This window comes from Dermacentor andersoni, chromosome 5 (assembly GCF_023375885.2).
Source record: "Dermacentor andersoni chromosome 5, qqDerAnde1_hic_scaffold, whole genome shotgun sequence".
NCBI classification, from domain to species: Eukaryota; Metazoa; Arthropoda; class Arachnida; order Ixodida; family Ixodidae; genus Dermacentor; species Dermacentor andersoni.
In genome coordinates, this window is record NC_092818.1 from 63,279,213 (window position 1) to 63,301,644 (window position 22,432).

Consider the following 22,432-nt stretch of genomic DNA (forward strand, 5'->3'; position numbering starts at 1 on the left):
ACGCACACGCACACACACACACACACACACACGCGCGCGCGGGCAATTGCTAACGTGCAATTGGCCGCACTTCAGCTGTGATCAAGCAGGACTGGCAGATTGTCGATTCCAGGACGCTAAGTTAATCTTACCGTCAGCGAAGTGTATGCAAGCAAAAAAAAAAAAAAAACTCAAGATTCCGGAAAAAAGGATGCTCATTGAAATTCTGACACTACCTACCGGCGACGTCATCTGTATGCATATTTTGGCAACTTTTCTCTCTCTCTCCCTCTCCAAAGGTAGGGTAGCAAACTGGACAACGTCTAGTTAACCCCTCTATTGTAAGGTGTATGGTTGCACTGCTGAGATGGTGCGCACAAGGAAAGTGACAGGAAAACACGAAATTAACACGTACCTGTTTTCGTGTTTCCTATTAGCTACCCTGTGGGTATGGCGTGTCAGCATAGTATCTATGCATCGTGCAATCATGCTATGCAAACTAGCTCCCTTCCAAGCACGTCTGAACGTTACGACAATCTGGGATGTCCACACATACGTCGCCGGTGGTATGGTTAGGTGAAGCAGGGAGGGAAGCTTCCGCATACTTTTGCGAGAAAGTAATCGATATTTCTTCTCCACAAATTAATTAAGATTGATTTTTTTTGAAGATTCTTTCAGCCTACTTCTTGCCGGCGTCTAATTACCGTTGGCAGCCTCGTGGCGACCAGTCTCCGAAATCCATTTAGGCCCATTCAGTGTGCTCATTCATTACCATTGTAACTCACTGAATAGCTTAGACAAAAAGGACTTGATTCTACTCTGTGCTCCTCCCTCAGGCGGCAATCTTTAAACACGTGCGCAAATCACCGATGAGAGGTCATTGTTTAGAAATCTGACATCTTTGTTTATGTGGCACGGAGCCGCAGAGAGGTATTTCTTTCGCGTTTTTTGCTGAGTCTGGTTGCCTTTGTTATTAAACGTTGGCCGCTTCCTTATTAGTTTCATTTACTACCTTTTTGAAAATGTTATATTTCGACAAATTATTTCGTTCGTCCAATAATTATTCTACTTGTTAGTGTAGTCGCTTAATGCCGACGGTTCATTTCGCCATTAATACGCTGTAATCTTGCCCGATGTATTTCCAATGATTTGAACTAATAGTCTTTGAGGGATTACCGGTAATTGTGTGCTTTACCTCTTGCAAGAAAAAGCTGAGTTTAATTATCGTTACCGTTTTATGTCCTTCTAAGGCGGAACGAGTGATCTTCCCGCTTGCTGGACATGGTAATCAAGTCGGCTTTACTCTCTTGACAGTTTCTCAACACGAAGCCCGAAGGCAGTAACTCAGCTTCATTTATGCCTGCGGAAAAGGACAAAAAAAAAAAAGACATACAAAACAGAGAGAGAGAGAGAGAGAGAGAGCAAGAAATCAGCGATTTTTACCTGCTCTTCGCTCATTTATTGCGACAGTGGAATGCTCCCACCGCGGATGTTGTCGTGTTCTCACCAACAACCCGGCGATGCACACAACTTCGTCCTCGTGCGCTACAGCATCGCGTATTGGAGCCTCCGAAATGCGTGCACAGTCGCCACCATTCTAAGACTCTTCGTATGACCCGAAACACGGGCACAAAGTACAAAGCGCCCGCAGTAATTGTTAACGCGTCGGGTTCGCAAAGGCATATAAGTGGTGTTAAAACGTGACGTCTGTGGCGTGTGTCTGGCTCTGCAACTGCTTCTGGCGCGTGTACTTAGGAGAAGCATGACCTTCGAGATTAACTTCCGTTACAGAGAGAGAGAGAGAGAGAGAGAGAGAGAGAGAGAGAGAGAGATCACTGGGGCGGGTTTGGACGCGACCTGTAGCCGCCAAGGCATACAACGTCGAATCCCAGTGGCTGCGGTGGACAAAGCTTTGTTTTTCAACGCCCTTTGACAAGAGTGAAGCTGGGGATTAGAAGTTGTTTTGGGTCGAGCAGACGATCATTGGTGTAAAGGGCTAGGCGGGCGGACGCGGCGAACACTGTTTCGCGCTCTTAACGATTGTCGCAGCAACAAATGGGTCTACTGCGCACCCGAGCCGCGTCACGTGTAAGCACAAGGACGCTAGGAACCTCGATCACCACTATCGGCACGGGCTGAAGGCCAGACGTGCCACCTGTAATACCGAAAAGGAGGAAATCAAGCCGGTTATTTGGCTTGCAAGTACGATACCCGTAGTGCCAACGCAGGACACAATTTATGTTACCTTCTGCTCGCCAGCGAAGGTTGTTTGGCTGCAAATAGTTGCGGCGCATATTAGCGACACTCATAGGAAGCCCAGGCGGAACATTTGCCGGCTATGTATGCCGGGCTAACCCCGCCTGCTGCATCACCACCACCACCACCACCACCTACAGCGTTGATTGCGAGCTTTCAGGACAACATTGTAATCTAATGGAGAGAAAGAGACACGAAGGTAGCAGAGCCTGTATTTTTTTCTTGATTACAGTACGCATGGCTTGTTACAACTTGAGGATCGCGCGCGCTGTGCTTTGAGTTTTGCTTTCGATGGCAGAAAAGTGATGCTGGGGTCGACTAAATGATGCAATCGTGACGAACGTGCGCTTCAGCTTTGCCCGAATGGCGTGTGTATCACAGCGTCCTTGTAGGCACACTGCCAACCGCAACATGAGCGCTACCCATTGCCCTGGTACCTGATGTCGCGACAAAGCAGGATACGCGTTTTGCTTTCACGTCGCAGCTCTTGTCTGCGCTCTCTGAGCAGCGAGCGACATAAACCGAGATCGACAGCGAGTGAGTCGCAATGACCGGCTATATAACAGCCGAGAGAAAAGGAAATAAACAGGAAGTGGCTGTGCCTTCGTTTAATTAGCCCGCCCACGGGGACGTGTTTACAAGTCACCGCCGGCACACACCTTGTTCGAGTGCAGCCCGGGGGGAACCGGGTGTCGAAGTATAGGCCGCACGAGTACACATCCCCCGGGCGACAGAGTACGCGCTGCACGCGGAGTGAAGCCCGAGCCGGCTTCCCAATTACCAAGTGCCCTCGAGCTGCTTCCGAAAACAGCCACGGGTCGCGGCTTCCTCTTCGGGGGAGCGAAATGAGCCAATCTGCGTGCTCGGGAGCCGAGCTGACCGGTGCCGGCGCCCAGCACCCGGACGCCAGACGGGCACTTTTTGACTAAGCTAATCCGCGCGTGGATTACGGACGACGGCAGCAGCAAATACGGCCTCACCACACGTGTGCGACTCAGACCGATCCGTGCCAGCTTCAGGTGCTTAACCATTGGAAAACAGCTTACTTTGCGCACTCTTTGTGTGTGTGTTCTTTTTTTTTACGCGAGGAAAAGAAAAAGCAATCTTAATTGTACTGGCTGCCTGAAGGCTTCCTGTAGCTAGGCTTTCACTCAGTCTAGATAAAACTTGGCGAAGCAGGTTGCTATGATTACTTATGAATAAGAAGCGAGAACTGGAGCCCGGAGCCTTTCACTAAACGTAACCAGCTTAAAAATAAGTACTAGGCTTATAGCTCCGGACAAGCCACATTAGTTAGCAAGTACGAGTAAAACTATCCTGCAGAGAGGTATCTTGCCTATTGATGCAGACAAAGAGAGAGAAGGAGAGAGAGAGAGAAAGCAAGGAGGTGAAAAGCAGGGAGGTCAACCAAAGAAACGTCCGGTTTGCTACCCTACATTGAGGGTATGAGAACACCGGTATAGACGGAGGAAAAGAGAAGTGCGAGCACGGCGATCACACAAGAGGACGCACACCAGGACTACAAACAGTCTAGGAGGCTGATACACTTCAAAAGCTGCACTAGTGCAGTGAACTAGGTCAGAGTACCATCCAGGACTACGTATTGCACATCATAAGTTAATATGACGCCAAATTACAATTAAGATATAAAAGATCGAAATGCCAAGCATTCTATCTGGGCACTGGTATAGATCTGCGAGATTAAAAGAACACTAAAATAAATTAAAAATATATTTCACAGTGCACTCTTCAATGGTCGAGACTGCGTATTGAAGTTAACAATGATCTTAAAGATATGACAAATATGTCACGGTCTTCATTGACACTTTTTCCACAATGGTGTTGCTATTGCGCGTTTTTGCTTTATGTCTCTAGCTGACCTATGTTTCGGCGATTCAGCTCATGAGAACAGAAGGCCGGATAATAATTGCTGGACAGTCGACTAAACGCAACATTTTCAGGCACTTCGGGGATAGTGGGATAGTGGGATAGTGGGATAGTGGGAATGTTCCGGAGTTATGGTTATGAGATGTCGAGCTAGAGAGGCGTAGGCGGGCGTATGTAATTAGGGCTCCCTATGTCGAGTTATTATTCTTCCATCTAAGAATACGAATGTCAAAAGATTCAACGCACACACGCACAGAAAGAGACAGAGAGAGATGGGGAAAGCGAGACGGTGACCAAAAGACAAAAGAGACTCGGACACAAAAAGCCCGCGCATGCGCAACTCCCATCATGGGGCTGCGACCCCCTGGAGCATGCGGTTTTACTGGACGACACCGCAAGCCCATTAGCACGTACGCCGAAGAGGAAGCAGCAGCAGAAACGGGAGACGGAGCGTCAATGCAGCAGGCGAGAGTCGCGTGCGGAATCGGTAGTCACGGAAACGCCGACGAAACGAAAATCATTGTGCCCCGCTGGTGTGGATGTCCGTCCGGGTCGAGGACTCAGCGTCTCGCATTCCCGTCGATGCTGTCCGTCCTCGCGTCGCATCTGGGACAGCGAAGTGCAGGAAAAGAACAGCGGTGGTCGCCCACCCGGGCCTCCTTCATGCTTGCCAGTACCTAGCGCCTGCGTGTGTGTGTTCTTTGCGCTTGATGGTGCGACGACGGAGGCTCCCCAGCCCAGCGAGTCAGGCTTGAGGCGCAGTTGGAAAAGAAAAAAGCGAAGACGGCCCTGCAGCTGGCGAGAAAGCTCGGGTGTGGGGATGGACGACGAGACAGCAGCGATTTGGGCTGGTAGGCAAAGGGCAAGCGACAGCGGAAGAAGGCCCGATGGCGGGACACGGCCCGGGCCCCGATGTTTGCGCAGCACTTGACCCAACGGCAACACGAGACTCTCGCTCCATTGCAGAACGCATTAGACAAACATGAGCGTGCTGCTTTCTGAGTAGACGGGGGCAAATGCGTCTTGCTTATTCACGGAGACAGGGGAATCTCGCCCTCCCGCCCCCGCCACGTTTCTTTGCCTCTTCCAGACGGCAGTGCTCGCTTCTGTCACCGTCTGCCGCATAAATGGAATCTCCTCTTTGTTCGCATTTTTTCCCTTCTTGTTCTCTCGTTCCAGCGTTGTTTCCGTCCATGTGGACACGCGCGGACTGAAAGGAAATTTGACGTCTTTTCGTTGCCGTCTGCTTTCGCCTCAACGATGTCCCCGCGCTCCCTGAAAGTGTCTGGTTGGACAATGCGTTAGACGCGCGACGTACTGCTTCGAGGTAGTCAGAGGTAATCTCTGCCAACATTTGAACATGATTTCGACGTTGTACGATATTCGTTTCGTAAAATACAACACAAACATCGAGTGACCGTCTGTATCCCGAGTTGTATCGGGGGCTAGAAAAAGGAGATTTCATCGGTGTAGCGTCGGCGGAAGCGTTTGGTAATACCCTAGAAATTGACGTTTCCAAAGAAAACTTTGCGTATGAGTATCATATTCGATTAACAAGAAATCAAAGGTATCGCTCTTGCACATAGAGTCGTTGAATATTGACAGAAAAAGACGTTAAAAAGAATAAACAGGAGAGTCTTTCTCTTATTAGACGCCACTATGCGGAATAATTACACTAAACGCTGTTCTCACCCTTATCTACAATAGACAAAGAAAACTGGTATAAGTAGCAAATCATTTCTTTTCCTTTCGGCACCACAAGGAGCATGTAATGCCGTTGTTTTATAAAGTAACATACTTCACAGCGTAAGAACGGGAACAGCAGCGCCCCTCTAGTTCGTAAACTGAACAGAGAATTCACGGTGGCGCGACTGAAAAGACGAAACTATCGAGCCAGACTTATCATAAATTGCTACCGGAGCAGAGGTCGTTTCTGAATTAAAGCCATTAACGGAGGTTTTAACAGTTGAGACACGCACTTTTCCCCCATCAACGCGCGCCCGCTTTATTTCGTAATCTTCTTTTTTTCTTTCTTGCCCCTTCGGACCGACGGTTCTTCGCCTTTCTTCCCCAAACCGGAATGTATGGCCACTTCTCCCACTTGCCCTGCAGAAATGGCGCCGTGTCTTCGCATACGAAGGGAACACATTCACAAAGCACCGAGTGCCAGAACTGAGCAGGGCGCCGGATATTGCCGAAACCGAACACGTTATATATATATATAAAAGAAGGGCCCGGTGCGTACAGAGGGGGTACAGGTGTATCTCTTTAACAGCGCGCCTTTGAAAAGCAAAACGCAAATTTCTCGGGCACGTGCCGACATGTTCAGTCGCATCAATGGGTCACGAAAGTACAAAGAAAAAAAAACGATTGAAATGTTACAACATAGCACGGGGGACTTCATAATGGGGACCGAGGGAAAAAAGAAAGGAAAAACAAAAAAGGACGCCTGCCATTGTGGACGCCGCTGCAGCAGCAGAGCACCGCTGGCGCGGCCACCGGGCTTGCTCGCCCGGCTTCAGTTATGTGCAGCACGTCGGCCGTTCAACGTTGCCGGGGCCTCAGGAGTAAAATTACAACGTATCAATACGTGTTGTTGGGCTAGCTGGTTCATTTTATTCCTTCCTGTCCGAAAACTTTTTTTTACGCCCTCGGTTGCGTCTTAACTCCGGAGTAAAAATTACGCGCATGACTGGCGGGGCCACAGCCGCAGCAGTACTGGAGCGCACTGCTCGACACCTCCAACTGATTTCGGCTCTGTGACGTTACGCAACCTAACGTAGAGTAACAAGTAACGTCACGCGCACCTCGAAGAATTTCAGGGATTGTCGCGGGCGAACGCAAAAAAAAAAAGAAAAAAAAAAAGGCACGCAGGTAAAGTTTTGATTGTAGAGAGTGGAAGTTTCGAAGCTCCCCAGTGAGAGTGTTTGAGAACCTGATAAAAACAGAAGGAGCGTAATTCGGTGCAATACATGGAGAAACTGAAAGCTCGGTGACGACTGAGCTCATATAGAGAGGCTATGAGAGAAGCGAGGCAGACGCAAGCAAAGCGCTCTCAAGACGCCGCAGTGAAGAAGCGTGTGAAGAAACCGTGAGCAAAGTACGAGTAGTGCGAGCGAAAAACAGCCATAAGTTGAATTCAGAGTTACCGGAAGTCGGGTTAATTGGCATGGGTTCAATTCTGGTGTAGCTGCGCCACATAAAGCGCCATTACATCATTATAAGTTACGCACCAATCACTGTAAACGACTCGAGGCTTCAAGGATTCGTAGTTTATGGATATCTTGTTCTTTTTTTTTATTTTTGAACTGTTGGGGACTTCTCGTGCTCTCCCATCTTATCTATTTCTTAGAAAGACCATATAGAGCGTCTTTACACAAAAATTATGGGGTTTTACGTGCCAAAACCACTTTCTGATAATGAGGCACGCCGTAGTGGAGGACTCCGGAAATTTTGACCACCTGGGGTTCTTGAACGTGCACCTAAATCTAAGTACACGGGTGTTTTCGCATTTCGCCCCCATCGAAATGCGGCCGCCGTGGCCGGGATTCAATCCCGCGACCTCGTGCTCAGCAGCCCAACACCATAGCCACTGAGCAACCACGGCGGGTAGAAGGAATGCAGTCGCAAGTTGATACAGAATGGCTAAAACGAAATGTTTGTGAACTCAACTTGGTGAATGGTTTTGTTTGACGTCTGCCTTGACGTGTTATACATCAGTCACAGCTAGTAAATGTGCTTTTGCCAACAACCATTGCACTTTCCCCCTCTCCTTCTTCCTCAAATAAAGAAAAAAAAGGAGAGCCGAAGAAACGTAAATTGGTTTGACCTCGTTGTTTTGCAGAATCGCCGTTAGTTGGATTTGTTTCGTCTGTCAAGCTGCTGCTAACAACCTTCGAATTCCTACACCTCAGTCTTGCCTTTCTACGTTGGATGTCAGGGCACTTGCGGCAATTTTCGTGCATTACGCGCGCACTCGCATCGCGCGTGCACTTGTAAAAATGATGGCGCCGGCTTTCTAACCGATACCGAGCGATTCCAGCTATTGAACCTCTTAATGTCGCGCTGTACAGCGGGTCCTAAATCCAAACGTCACAGGGTTGTTTCAGCCTGCTCGAGCGTCATCAGGCACGCGCTGTCGTAAAACGCGGTTGCTCAATTTCACCCACGTGTTTCGAATGATGTTACAAGCGCCGCGCGGTGGTTTGTTTCGTGTTCTTGCAGGGTTCAACCGGAGCATTCCAGGATACCCCCGCTACACAATGATCGGCGATCCCGCCCAAGGCGTCCACAACTTAAGGATAGACAATGCGACGCTCGAAGACGATGCGGAATACCAATGCCAGGTGAGCGAGACAACGTCCGGGCATTTATACAGCGCACGTGCTGTTGTGAAATGACGAGAAGAAACATCGTTTTTATCGAATAAAACGAATCGGTTTAAGCATCTATAATAAGCTTGTTCTGACTTTATATATGCGTACGTGGACTGGACTAATGCACAGAACTTTGCGACTAATGTACTGTTGGACTGTATATTTTTTATTCATCCAGTGTTCTACTGAGTGCCATATTTCGTGTCGCTATTCTCCCTTTTTACGCAACTTTGTTTCCTTTGCCAAGTGACAAGGAGTAGCTGGTGCCACCATAAAAGCGCCAACCTCTCCTAATATTCACTTCAATAATAAAAAAAAAGCTTGTTCTGTTATTCTTATCGAAAACTTAAGTGCCATACGCACTGCCGATAGGAGCTGAGGAGGTTGCTTGCATCGTGCCTATGGAACTTAAAGAAAAGAACGGATACGTAAAAAAAAAGACATTTTCTGCTAGTCACTGCGTTGCCATTACAGCGCAGTTTCTTTCTTCAACCATGCACGTTCTCGTCAAGATATTCAAGTGCAGAGCTACGCTGTCTTGATTCTTGCATAATTTTCTGCGTGTCCCCTTTCTTTTTAGGTCGGCCCGACAGCAGACCACAGGGCTATTCGATCGGACGCCCACGTCACTGTATTGCGTAAGTGGTACTAATCATTTCTGAACATGCGTACTAAGCTTATGTGCGCTTGTTATTGCGTGCGAAATACTTTAATAAGTAGGCTGAGCCCCCCCAAAAAAGGAAAGGAAAGCAAGAAGCAAGAAAAAATGTGCAGATCTCATACACTGTGGGAATCGATGTAAGCGAAGCTTTCTGTGCAGTTTGCTTTTCTTGGCGATAATTAGCGGTGATGTTGACGGCAAAAGCTCAATTTCTTCAACGTTTAGACTAACACGAGAATGGTGAGTTGATGTTAAACGCTACCTTCCGTGCACCACTGCTGTTTGTCTGCATTCTACACAGAACACGCAGGACGAGGTGTTTGCATGAGGCGTTGTTGTGCGCCATACTTCGTAACCTCTAAGAGGGTTGAGCATTGTCATTGCTTCACACGGCACATCGCATTGTGGCAGAAGTATTAAATTTGAATTGGATTATGGGGCTGCACGTGCAAAAACCATATTAATTTTGACACCGTGATGTCTTTAAAGTGTCCCAAAATCTAAGTGCACGTGCGTTTTATATTTCGCCACTGCCGAAATGCAGTCGCCGCGGTCGGGATCAAATCCCCGACCTCTAGCAATTCCTAGGCGCAAAGCTACCGCGGCGGGCACAGAAGTGTTGGTTTCATGGTTGACCGCTTCCGTACTGTAACCTGGACCCTGCGGCGCTCTTTAATTAATTCGGCTCTGTTTCTGCATGCCCTGCACAATTTGCCCGCTTGACATATTTGCATGATGTTTATTTCTCAGAAATAGCAGGTACGTACTTTACCGTGCCTTGAAATTAAACATACCCAGTTTCCCCGCAACCGCTGTCGTGTAGTAGTAGGGTTTCCTTGTCTTCTCACGTCACCTCCGCCCCCCCCCCCCCCCACCTATTTATGAGAACTGCCTCTTCTCCTCCATTCCTCTCTACATTTCTATCTAAAGTCCCTTGGGCTAGCACGTTAGTAGACAGTGAAGCACTGTAGTTCCTGCAATGCTTTTGAGGGGTGTCACGGATAATTACAGCTGTCAAGAGGCCAGTGTTGCGACGCCCAAGGAGCTCCAGAGAGTATTGTGCACATTCTACGCCGTGGGGTCCAAACAACTTTCTCGCGTCGCCTTTCCTCTCTGACTCGCTCCTTCCATGTATATACACTCTCTGAACCACCCCCCGACGCGGTGTACCAAACAGCAGCAGCAGCAATGGGAATGGAAGAGGCAAATAAAGTTTCGCTTTAAAAACAAACCAAAACTACATCTTCGCGTAGTGATCATTTACTCCCCGTATAATCTCCTTAGGGCATGATACCATGCCAGACATAGAGGCAAGAACACCTGCGGTCATTTTGACTTTAGCGATTGCTGCAGCGATATAGCTCGTCCAGCGACTCCCGGCAGCCCATCGGGTGGTGACCGCCATCTATCCAAGACGCAAAGTGAGCTATATAAGCTATATACGCGAGAAAGTAGGAGAGCTGCGTCGAGGAACGAACGCGAGAAATGTCAAGTCAAGAGGGCGGAAGGGTTTTTCGCACTGACCCCCATCCGTCCACGCTGTCCTCGCGGAGACGACCTGTCTCCAGCAGGCGGTCTCTAGCGCCGTCGCGCGTACTTCCGTATCCTGCGGCCAAAAGCGGCACTGCCCAACAACATCCGCCCCACGTCGACTCTCAGGCCGACAGCAGTCTCCGCACTTTCTGTGGATATCAAAAGGAGGAGGCATAGGCTACGAGCTTACTGCGCCGAGCGAGAATGCCAAGAAAAGAAAGGGAAAAAAAGAGACCAAAGAAAGGAAGGGCGCGACAAGCATCGTGGAAAGCGCAGAACGAGCGTTAGGCTTACAAGCCCGCCTGCGGCCTAGCTATTTTTCTAGCCTGTGGGAGCTTGTTGGCCTATGGCCGGTAGCGGAGCTTGCAATGTGCCGGCATGAACCCCGGAAAATCCGCGGTGCAGTACCTCCTCCCCAGTTTCCTCCTCTCCTCGTGGCCCTTTCCACACATTCTCCTTTATCGTTTCCTTTTTTCTTTCTTTTTTGCTCTTTAGCTACTCTTCCCGGCGCCCGTGCAGCGATCTTTAGAGCGTTGAAGCGCGCCGAGATGATTCATCATCTTCTGTCAAGGCGCATTACGCCAGTCATCCGGCGATCCACCAAGATTCTTCAACTTTTAAGCCTGAGAAAAGAATTCCGTTCTGGCCTTTGTTCATCGTCTCCTTGGCTGCTTCTTTCCCGCACATTCTCTCTCAATTTTTTTTTTGAAGGACGTCGGTGAGGAAGCTAGCGTGACCGTAAAAGCGACTTTGCGCTTTTGGCTTCTGTGGGAAAGTGAAACGTATAACTCCAACTTTTTTTCTCCCGGAGCGGGAAGATGAGGCGCCGTCCAGATCGGTTGCATCACGGCGGGCGCTAACTTGAGGTTATGTCTTGTTTTAGGTTTTGCGGACTTAACGTGGTATGCTTTATTCCATTAACCGTTTGAGTTTTTCATTTTTTGAGCCGCTAGTCTTTCAGCCGATGATAAACTGTTTTGTTCGAAAGTGCTGACGGCTGTGGAGTGCACAGCAACTGAAGATACCAGGCAACCACAGGTTACTTCATTGTCAGATAAGAGTGCTTGTTTGTGTCTCTGGGTCGAGAACCGCATGTTTACCATGTTTTGATGAACCTCCACATGCACTTCCAATATGCCTCCACTATAGCGCCTCTATGATCTACGCGTCGATTTTTTTGTCGTGCGTTGTTATTTAAAGCTTTCCAGCACCAGAATACAAAAAAAAAAGAGCAGATTGTGTGTTCACTATTCTTTCTGGGGCTTATATGAAAACGATTTACAGATATTTACGTTCTGGATGTTTGTTGTGCGTATCCTTCCATGTAATCACTAGCGATGCAATGACACCGTACAGTGGTTTTCTGCTTTATCGCTCTGCTGCTTTGCTCGAGGTCACAGGTTGAACTCCCCTTAAATAGCTGCCGCGTTTCAACGGAGTGCGGAACCCGACAACCCTCACGTACTTTAAGTGCATGTTATAGTACGCCATGTTCGCAAACTTAGTTCGTAGCAACCCTCCGCGGCGTTTGTATAGCCGCATAGTTTCGTTTCAGATCTTAAACCTTTATATCACGAATCGTACATTGATTTTGACAGCTGATTGAGAAACGGAAAACCTAGCTCTTCCTTGCGACTCTTGCTGACGTGAAGAAACTATCGAGCAGCTGTTGTTCACCGGCTCTCGTTACGATACTTTGCTCATGTTTTTACAAAGTGAGCCTGGAAACGTATTTACTGCTGCGAAATTTTTTGGACAGTGGCCGCCTTTCTTTACGGCGCAAAAATATATTCGCGCACTCATTAAAAATTGTATTCGGGGGTTTCGCGGGCCAAAAGCACACCCTGATTATGGGGCATGCCTTACGAAGGGGACTTCGGATTGTTTTCGACCACCTGGGTTTCCTTCCTGTGCGCCTAAATCTAAGTACACAAGTGCCTTGACATTTCGGCCGCGTCGAAAATGCGGTCGTCAGGCCTGGGATCAAATCCTCGACCTCAGTGACGCAGCACCACTCGGTAGTTGGGTACTATTCCAGTTACTGATTGACGTGTGTCGACCTGAATGACTGTCTATAGTGCTCCCGAGCATCTTCCAGCGTGCTCTCAAGGTGCGCCTTCTCGGTCTTCTCTTCCTCCTGCTCCCGTTTCCTTTTATCCCGCGTGTAGGGTACAAAAACGGAGGCTCGTCTAGTTGGTTTCCCTAATTTTCCCGTTATTTTCTCTCTCTCTCTCTGTCACTTTCTCTGCTGGATGCGTGTACCAATAATGATTGCTTGTCCACAATCACAACAGTTTTATTGCTGTTTTCCCTCCCGGGTGCGCAGTGCCCCCTTCTTCCGTGACCATCACGAACCACCCGAACGGCAGCAGCGTGGAAGTTCGCCGATCCGAGTCCGTCAAGCTCACCTGCGTCGTTTCCCAGGCGAAGCCCGCGGCTCAGCTCAAGTGGCACCGCGAGAACGTCGAGCTTCGCCCAGGTGCGTGATACGTTTACTGTATGCGGTAAGCGGAGCACTGCGTACAATGCCGCGGGCACCACATACACAGCGCCGACCCGGGAAAAAAGGAACAGGAACGCGGACAAGAGCTGTCGTGTCGATGGCTTTCGGGACTCGAGGGTTCCTAATAGACGAATCGATAATACTGTTTCATAGCAGAAAAAGAAAGAAAAAGAAAAAGAAAGAGCGGGGCACGATTATCTTTTCTGTTGTTAACATAGGCCTTGATGCACGCAGTACGAGCAACATTTGCTAGAAACAGTGGGCGAACTGAGCAATCTTCTTGCTAACACCAACTTTTCGACGAAGAGACTTACTGGAAGACAAGTCCATTATAGTTGAATATTTTAACTTTACTATACTGTGGCTCCTGTGCCAAATTTGTTAGCTGTAGCAAACAAGTTGTAGAGCCATCGCCATCGTTGCGTGCGTTTTATGCGTGTCTCGAAATCACAAGCATCGAACAGAGAGCGCTTTGGTTCACGGCCGGGCTGGTCACCACAACGGTTGCTCTGCTCGCCGCTTCACTCTCACCCTTCGAATAAATAGGGAGCTTAAGCGAGTCCTATATTTTGGTATGCGCAATGGCGTTTGCGGATTGCTACGAGAGCGGTCGAGTTGATGGTGCCACCTGGTGGTGCAGAGCACAACTAGACAAATGCAGTGCTATTATAGCAGTCACCAAGTGTATTCTACTTCGCTTCCGGTGTCAATTTTTGGCATCGGCGTAATAATGTGCACGTTGCCTTTTTACGTTCTTTTCACGACAAGAACGCTCATGGAACACGAAAACGTGTCGAAAGGCATTGTGGTTTGAAGAAGCATCACGAGATGTCTCTACCAGCGTCCGGTAACCAGGTATTACGCCATGACTGTTGTGTATACCGGAATACAGGACGCACTAAAACTATCTGATCTAGGGACGACGGCACGCATATATAGTTGGCCTCCGTCACACCTTCCCACAAAGCGGTCTGTTTTTCCGTTGCTGGTGCCTGTGGTGAGCCAACTTGCATGCTTGTGACTTGTGCTAGTATTTTAGTATTTTCATCTTGATTTCTTTCTTTTCTGAGAAGGTGATATATTGGGGGATAGTAGGCCTTAAAGAGGCCCATCTTCCGAATTCGCTTAATTTACTAATAACAAAAAAAGTCAACTTGTTCAAATATTTGCACTCGTGTTCGCACAAGCTGTTGACTTCAGGTCTTGTCTCTCGCGAGGAATATTTCTTTTATTTGGATTTATTAGAAAGCGCACAGCCTTTCTTTTAAGGTACGACCTAAGCGTTTGTTTGCGTATGTCTGAGCTGTTCGCACTCTCATAATATTGCGGAATGGTGAACTTAATTACCCAGCAAGAGAGCTTACTGAGACAACATTTGTGTTTCGATAAGATTGTATTTATCAACCTTCGGATCTAACTTTGCAAGAGGTGACGAAAGATAACTTTATATGGAGGCATTTCGCAATCGTGTTTTGCGGGGTTTCTGTCTTAGCTGAGTGTAGTGGTATAAGTCTAGAAGCACTTTCGCACACCATTCGTCGTTAAACGCTGGAGCCGAGTGTAGATTTTTAGCCTTCTGGCCTTGACACACCTCTACCCGGCAGGCATTAGTGCGTACTGTTTGAAGGCTAGAGGCTTATGTGGAAATTCGTGACCACATGTCAGAGGCAACTGCGCCTTTTTCGTTTTTTATCGTTTCACACGTGCCCACTCACCCGCGTGCGGCAGCTAACCCGATTAGTTCTCCTGGTTAATCTTTCCACGTCTTTCCATTTGCTATTTCTCTCTCTCTCTCTGTTGGCATCTTGTACGCTTGTGCTCACGGCATCTGTGTGGTGTTCTTCCGCAGACAACGTGCAGTACAGCGTTGAAGAGAGCGAAGGAGGTCGCCAGAATGCCATCAGCAGCTTGACGCTGACTCCACGACCGGAGGACAACGGCGTCGCCTACTCCTGCGAGGCTGTTCATCCCGCGCTGGGGACACCGCTCTCGGCCTCCGTCAAGTTGGACGTGCTCTGTGAGTCGAGCTGCGTTGCCTTGCGGGTGCACGCTTGCAATTTACGTTCACAAGTTTACGTCGGCAATCGTGCCACTACTTAGTATTAATTAGACGAGCGAGAACTGTCCTGAAATTCCTGAACCGAAGTTTCTTTCCTTCTTTCTTTCTTTCTTACTTTCTTTGCGCACATAAAGCGATAAAATGTAGCGCAAAGCGTCCTTGCGTGTTTCAGGTCGGTAGCGACCGCATGTCAAGCACGTGGCGCAAAAGTATACAGTTCCTAAGGCAACCCCACAAAAAGTAAGGGGGAATGACTTCCAGGAAAGCACCGTCAGCTACGACATTTCTTGGGCGCCAGCATCGGCGGAGCTCAAGAAACATTGCTGAAAGTCGCTTTCTTGGGTTCCTATTTCATCATGATTTTTTTTCTACTTGTGCCTTGCTACTGCCGCTCGTTAGTTTGCATTATCCATTTTCCTTAGCATTGGAGTTCTTTTGACCTGCAGCAACCGACATAAGTGATGTTGCGCCACGCCTAGACGTATTCGAATCGTCGTGACGTTTGTCTTCGCTAGCCGTAGCAGATATCTTTAATGGTAATAGAATATGCATCTTCTGCTCCGGACCCCTTAAACAATGCAGTCATGGTAATGTTTCCTGGTACTGACTAGATCTCCGATTAGCTTGAAACAAGCTTAGGATATTGCAAAGAAGGAGCACCAAAGACAGCATCGCTGTGTGCTCGGCTGCTTGGAGAGCGACACTTAGTACGCCATCCTCACCGGAATCCGTAACACAGAACACTGGCCATGGCCGTTCCCAATTTCCCTGATTTAGGCTCCAATGACTGATTAGTCATCGAGCCTGCCGCCCGTTTCACCACGGGTATGTTGGCTTCTTTATCGCGCCAACTACTTGGTCACTTTAAGCAGCTGAGAGTTCAGGCTACTGCAAGATCTGCAATTACGAAAATAAAGAGGTAACGCCGCTGCGAGTGTAGGTAATGAATGTTGACGCTGAGGCAAGCATAGACGAAAACTGCGGAGCCGCGCCTGCGTTTAATCCACTCGATCGTAGCGAGCGGTGGCCTGACGTCAGCGTCCACCTACGACGCTGACGCCGTGGCCACAGGTGTCAACGTTCGCAGCTGGCAAAGCTCGTAAACGCCTTTATGACGAAGATATATATTACAGCGTAGCTTGGAAGGTTTTAGCGCGCTTCGTAGTTACGGAGTTAGCGCGTGCGGTATGGGGCACCTCTGTTAGAGCCAAACTTTCCAGCGGCTGTGTGTGTTTTGTCGCGGCTGGAGAAAGCCCCGGCGGCGTCAGGACGCGCCGCACGAAACGAGGTGAGGGCCAGACGAGACGACGTGGAAGGGGGGCAGGGATGTAGACCCGGCGCCTATCATAATCGCCGCTTCAGCGTCGCCTCTGCTAAGTGCGCACGTTCGTCGCCGGCACCGTGCCCTTCGCAACGGGGGAGGTGGCGGAGATTCCCACTTTAATCGCATAAATTACGCCGCGAGGAAAATTGGAGGAGGCGCCCCCCCCCCTCTTCGGTCGAGACTCCCCCTTCCCCCTCCACCACCTCGGTGGCCGTTGGGTGTAGACTGGAAATTTAATTTGCAAATGCGCGGCGCTTCCCCCCACCAAGCGCTGGCGGTGGTATCCCGCAGCCGCCTACACTGCGCGCTGCGTCAGTACCCCGGTGCCCGGGGAGCCGTGTTTACCTGCGTCATTCCCCAGTGCGGCGGCAACGAGTAGTTTGCAGAGCCGAATGCAAACTCTCGTCTCGAACTGGTGGGACGAGTAAATCACCGTGGCTACAGCTCTTAGTAGTTCGTCCCGTGCGCTCTGATTGAGCAAACGATTTAAGACGTGGCTGTCGTATTCACCCCGGGCGACGTAAGATAGGAACTGGAGGTAACAGAAGTAAGTCCAGCGTTTTCGGTTGTGCATACGAGGGAGTAAACAGAGATTATAAGAGTAAGCGAACCATTTGTCCATTTCTCAGATTTATTGTTTGGTACGGCTTGCGAAAATAGTTGCTAAATGGAATATCGAAATAATCAGCCCTCAAATTTATCGTTTTCTTCTTTTGCACGAGCTATTTTGTAACGAATGAATAAATCTTTATTTCAATGGCTTAGGAATTACTTGTGGCCTAAGAATGTTTCTAACAGCTATTATATGTTGACGAGGTTTCTAGCGCTGTATTAACAACGGATTATGTCGACGTGAAATATTTTTCCTGCGTTGCTGGGTGCGGTGAAGAGGGAATTGTAAAATGCAGCGCCGAAGGAGCCAGTCTTAACGTACAGTGTCCGGTCGGTTACTTATTGAGATGCTTATGACAAAAATAAAGACATTGGCAGGGAACACACACGTACAAAAAAGATAGGGGAGCAGAATTTGCATTTCGTTCGATATAGGCGCGATCGCTATGCTCTGGGCTCTACTTGCAGACCGTGATACGTGCCGAACGGAGGCGCAGCCTTTGTAATTAGGCGTCTATGTATAGTTAGTTGTGCTATGGGCAAGCTCTTGCCTGATATTCGACGTTTAGTTAAACTCCAAGCCATGAGATAGTAAAGTATTTTTCTGAGTGTGAGAAACGAGGGACTAGGTGCACCAGTTCTCAAAAGTGATAAACATGCACATAACCCGCGAAATTTGAAATATGGCACGCATCCAACGCACGACAAACTGTCGCAATAGCCGCGTTCGTGGATTTGGAAGCGACCGTATACTGATGCCGATATAATCGCTTTTCTCAATTCAGATATTCAGTTGAAACAGATAAGGAAGTTACGCCGTTTTATTCTATTTTCTTTCCTTTCTTTCTTTCTTTCTTTCTTGCTTTCTTTCTTTCTTTCTTTCTTTCTTTTTGCCAGGGGCTTTATGTTGCGTGAACTTCGGTGGTCGCAGGAGAAAACTGCGGTTGTGTATGTTGGTTTATGTCAGGCAAAGTGGCCATGTACGAATTTTCACATTTATTCTTTGAGAGGACATTCTTTTCGGGTAGCTTCGAGCACGCAGCAATCAAACGAAACGACGAAGCACCGTATGAGATTTAATCGGCGTGTGTTCAGCTAGATGGGCGAATGAACCATTAAATAACTTATGATACGTATTCTTGGCGTTTACGCCAAGAATACGTATCATAAGTTATTCTAGAGATATCTTTAAGGTACAGAAATTCGAACATTTCAGGCTAGAACAGGTATTGGGAAAGTAAAAGAAAAGCGGGCATAACGTCAAACAAGAAATACAATAAACGTAAACATAACACAAAGCTGTGATGGGGAACCGTCGAACACGAATGCGGCAACGCTGAATGGTCGCCGGTTTTGGGCGTCACAATATGTTTTACAGTACATAGATTGTACATCATGCTGTACATGTTTGTAATCTCACCTTTTTCCCGAAACACACTAACCTGAGGCTGAATCCCGCTTGAAATGTGTCACTTCAGCAGACGGGACTAGGAACTTCTTAACCCGGTCTCCCACACGCACCTGCCCAGGAGAGGGAGAGGGATAGAGGGAAATGCTGTGAGGTTGATTAAATGCAAGTTTCCCGTTTGCTACCGTGCATAGGCATGTTGGGTATGGGGAAGGGAGTTAGACAGAACGAAATAGAAGAGAGAAAAATAATTATTATAGGTACTGTAAGTTAAGCCCGGCGGATCCTAACAAAATTATGAAGAGAAAGCACAACGATGCTTTCACGTGCGCGAGTCCAAACCTTGGTTCGCGGCGAGTAAGAACAAATACTGAGGCCAAGTGACGCCGTTGGCTGCCGTTAACGACTGCACTTGATCTGATGCCGACAAGATATGAGACACGCAGGCGAAGTGCTCCTCCTCGGAGCTAAAGCAGCGCCGAAGCAAGGACGAATTAAGAAAATGAACGACACCGTCGCTGACCTGCAACTAACGCTTATTACGTCCATTACTACGAAGCGTTGACCTACTTAACGTTTATTGCAGGTCAGCGCAGTCTCGTCCGTTCACTCACCTCGTCCCGCGTTTTCGTGCTTTTTTGGGGGGGCTCTGACACGTACCAGCTGGACCGCATCAGTAGGCTTGCTCGTTTTAGCTCTAGGGGGTGCAGGCATTACTTCCCTCGCGAAAGATATGAGACCTACAGACGCTGCAAAGTTTAGTGGAGATAGGGTGTAGAAGCATAGCACCGTCGTAAGCAGGTTCGTTTCTGCGAATCAGGTCTTTGGCTCTCCGTGGCGGCTGATTGGCTATGACGTTATATTGCTATGGGGACGAAGTTGCGGGTTCGATAGGCATGCTGAGACGGCTGCAATTGCTGTGAGGGTGAACTGAAAGAGCGATCGCGTCGTCAGCGAGCACTGAATGCAAGTTGAAGAAGCCCTATCGGTCGTGATTCGCCAGAACACCAAGAGCGAGGCAGGCATACAAGACTCTCTCTGCTAAATCGCTGTTGGCCCGGCGCGCGCTCAAATTTTGCGCATGCAGAGGCAGCAGTTTGCAGTGAGTCAAGTTTAATACCACGTTCGCGGGCATTAATTAAGACGTTAGTTCAGGATAAGTTCTAATTGGTCGTCGTCTTCGGCGACACTACTGAACAAAGAAAAGAAAAAAGAAATCTATCTAATTTGCTGGAACGTTATGGTGGTGCTATTTCTCGCGGCTACGCCGAGAATAGCGCTCACCGTTCACTCTTACGATGGCGCCACCGTTCCGTTGCAACAAAATCGGCACGTTTTGTGTATCGTCACTGCATGCGACACCCACTTCGTGTTCATTATGGACTAAACTGGCAACTTACGCCCACAAACGTGGTATAGTTAACCAAACTTCCTGCAAAATTGCAAAAATTGATTGCGAACCAGCCACCACTCCGAGTATATATATATATATGTATATATATATATATATATATATATATATATATATATATATATATATATATATATATATATATATATATATATATATATGGAAGGCAGGGATGTTAACCAGTCAAGAGTCCGTTGGCTACCCTACGCTGAGAGGAAGGGGAAGAGAAAGAAGGCAGAGAGATAGCTTATGGAGACGTGGACGCACACCACTTGAGTCAAAGCCGTTCGTATAAACTAGACTTTCTCAGAAAGCACAAAACTGCCTTCACAGCCTTCTGAGTAAATGAATGACTAAACAGTAACCCCCCCTCCCCCCCCCCCCCTTCCGCACTTTCTTTTTAATATGATCTCTTCTCTCCTGGAACGCAGTTGCGCCTGGACCCCCGGAGATCCACGGCTACACCGAAGGCGAAACGATCCGCATGGGCGACACGACCACGCTCCGGTGCATCTCCCGCGGCGGCAACCCGCTGGCGCAGCTCGTCTGGTACCGCAACCAGGAGCGCCGCGTGGTGGACAGCTCGTACACCACGAGCGGCCGCGAGTCGGTCAACACGCTCACCTTCGTGGCCAACTCGTCGGACAACAACGCCGTGTACCAGTGCGCCGCCACAAACGTCGTGGCGCCCGAGCCGATGACGGCGTCGGTGCGGCTCACCGTCCAGTGTGAGTGTCGCTCGGCAAACATCCTCCTCGTCAGTGGAGCCCGTGCTGAAGCTCGAAGACTGTTTTTATGCCACACCGGTCACGTGGCCGAAATTTCGCCCGAGTGGCAACGATAGTGGGCAAAAAGCTCCAAAGAGCCCCCCCCCCCCCCCCCCCCCCCTAGAAAGCATAAAGACGGCAACAAGCAACGATGCAGGAACAGGAAGAAAATAAGTAAATTGATTGATTGATTGATTGATTGATTGATTGATTGATTGATTGATTGATTGATTGATTGATTGATACTGGTGGGATATACCGCAGCACATGACGAATGTAATCGTAACGACAGAGTAAATATATGAAGACGATATTTTCCGCAAATTTATTTCTATAAAGGGTGGAGTTGTAGAAGGCCCTGCTGTAGAAGTCTTAGAAGTTACCTAGTGCAAGGGATTCTTCTGTGCGTGATCTCGCAATAATGAAGTAAGCAGTGGCTCCCACGCACCTCGGAATATAGGTACTACGACGAATTTCCGCTATAAGAAGAGCATCGGGAAAAAAATTATAATGAATCAAAAGTAAATAAAAAAAGTTCACCGTCATCAGATGCGGAACGAAGGACGGGAACTTCCGGTTAACTCGTGCTGTTGTTCCTGCAGTCGCACCTTCGAAGGTGAAAGTACGCGGCCCAAAGGAAGCCAAGGCGGGGGACCAGGTAACCATGCGCTGTTCCACAGAGCGCAGCAACCCGCCTGCCGAAGTCTCGTGGGTGGTGGACGGCCGACCCTTCGAGTCCGTTTCCACCATGACGGCTGACCCAAAGGGCGGATGGGTCACCACATCGAACATCACTGTCAACATCACGGGACAAGTGAGAGCACAATTTTCTGACGCCTATGGAGAACCATTCTTTCTTTTTTTCGAGATTTATAGGTTAGCTGAAAAGAAAAAAAAAAACGAAATCTTTTTTTTAATTTTTAATTTCCCTTGCCATTCATTGTCCTCCAAGTCGCTTCTGTACAGTGCACGCGATCTTGAATAAGCTACATCAACATAGACGTCCCAAACAAGGCGTACCGGAGTGAAAATGATGAGGACATGTAGACTCAACGAAAAGAAACGAACGAGACAAAACACCGTAGTGGGCACCGAGGAAAAGCCTTTTTTGAAACATCCTCTGAAAGCAGTAATGCAGTAGTTGACAGTTTTGTGCAAGCAGGAGCCAAGTACGTATACGCGCAATCGGCGCCACATTTCGCGTGCCGCTGAGAAAATACAGAAAAGATTAGATTGACGGAATATCGGGGCAAAGAAATGCCGTCGTAGCTAGAAAGTGTCGCCCCTGTACGCGGCGCTCCTGCATAACATTTCCCCACTCTCGCTTTTTTTCTTTCTTTTTATTTTTCACCTTCTCTCTTTGCTGGTCCTTCCAGCCGTCTCAATATGCCGGGCAATTCGGCTTTTTAACCCGGCAGCTGTCACCATTGCGCCATAGATTCCTAGTGCTTCTCGTCCGGCGCGGACACGCGGGACATGCCTCGAAGCAATCCGTTTTTATTGCTGGTCCGTCCAGCGTACAGGAGACCGCCGACGCTGGAGCGCCTGGGTTTGCCCTCGCTCCTCAAGCTCTTCGGCGATTTCACTCGTCTCAAGAACCCTGCCGCGCTCTCACCCTCTCACAAAGTTTCAAGCCTTTTTTCCCCCCTCTCCGCC

The 22,432-nt window shown here is 48.6% G+C and overlaps 1 protein-coding gene across 2 annotated transcripts in view; it reads left to right on the forward strand.

Annotated features, from left to right (window-relative positions):
- The window catches only part of LOC126530719 (nephrin-like), a 323,184-nt gene that overhangs the window by 264,861 nt on the left and 35,891 nt on the right, over positions 1-22,432 (forward strand). For both annotated transcript variants that reach the window (XM_050177998.2, XM_050177999.2), the window contains exons 3-8: positions 8,347-8,468; positions 9,079-9,136; positions 13,019-13,171; positions 15,045-15,212; positions 20,441-20,737; positions 21,379-21,590. In XM_050177998.2, the coding sequence (XP_050033955.1) occupies positions 8,347-8,468; positions 9,079-9,136; positions 13,019-13,171; positions 15,045-15,212; positions 20,441-20,737; positions 21,379-21,590 (1,010 nt within the window). The remainder of the gene's footprint in view (positions 1-8,346; positions 8,469-9,078; positions 9,137-13,018; positions 13,172-15,044; positions 15,213-20,440; positions 20,738-21,378; positions 21,591-22,432) is intronic.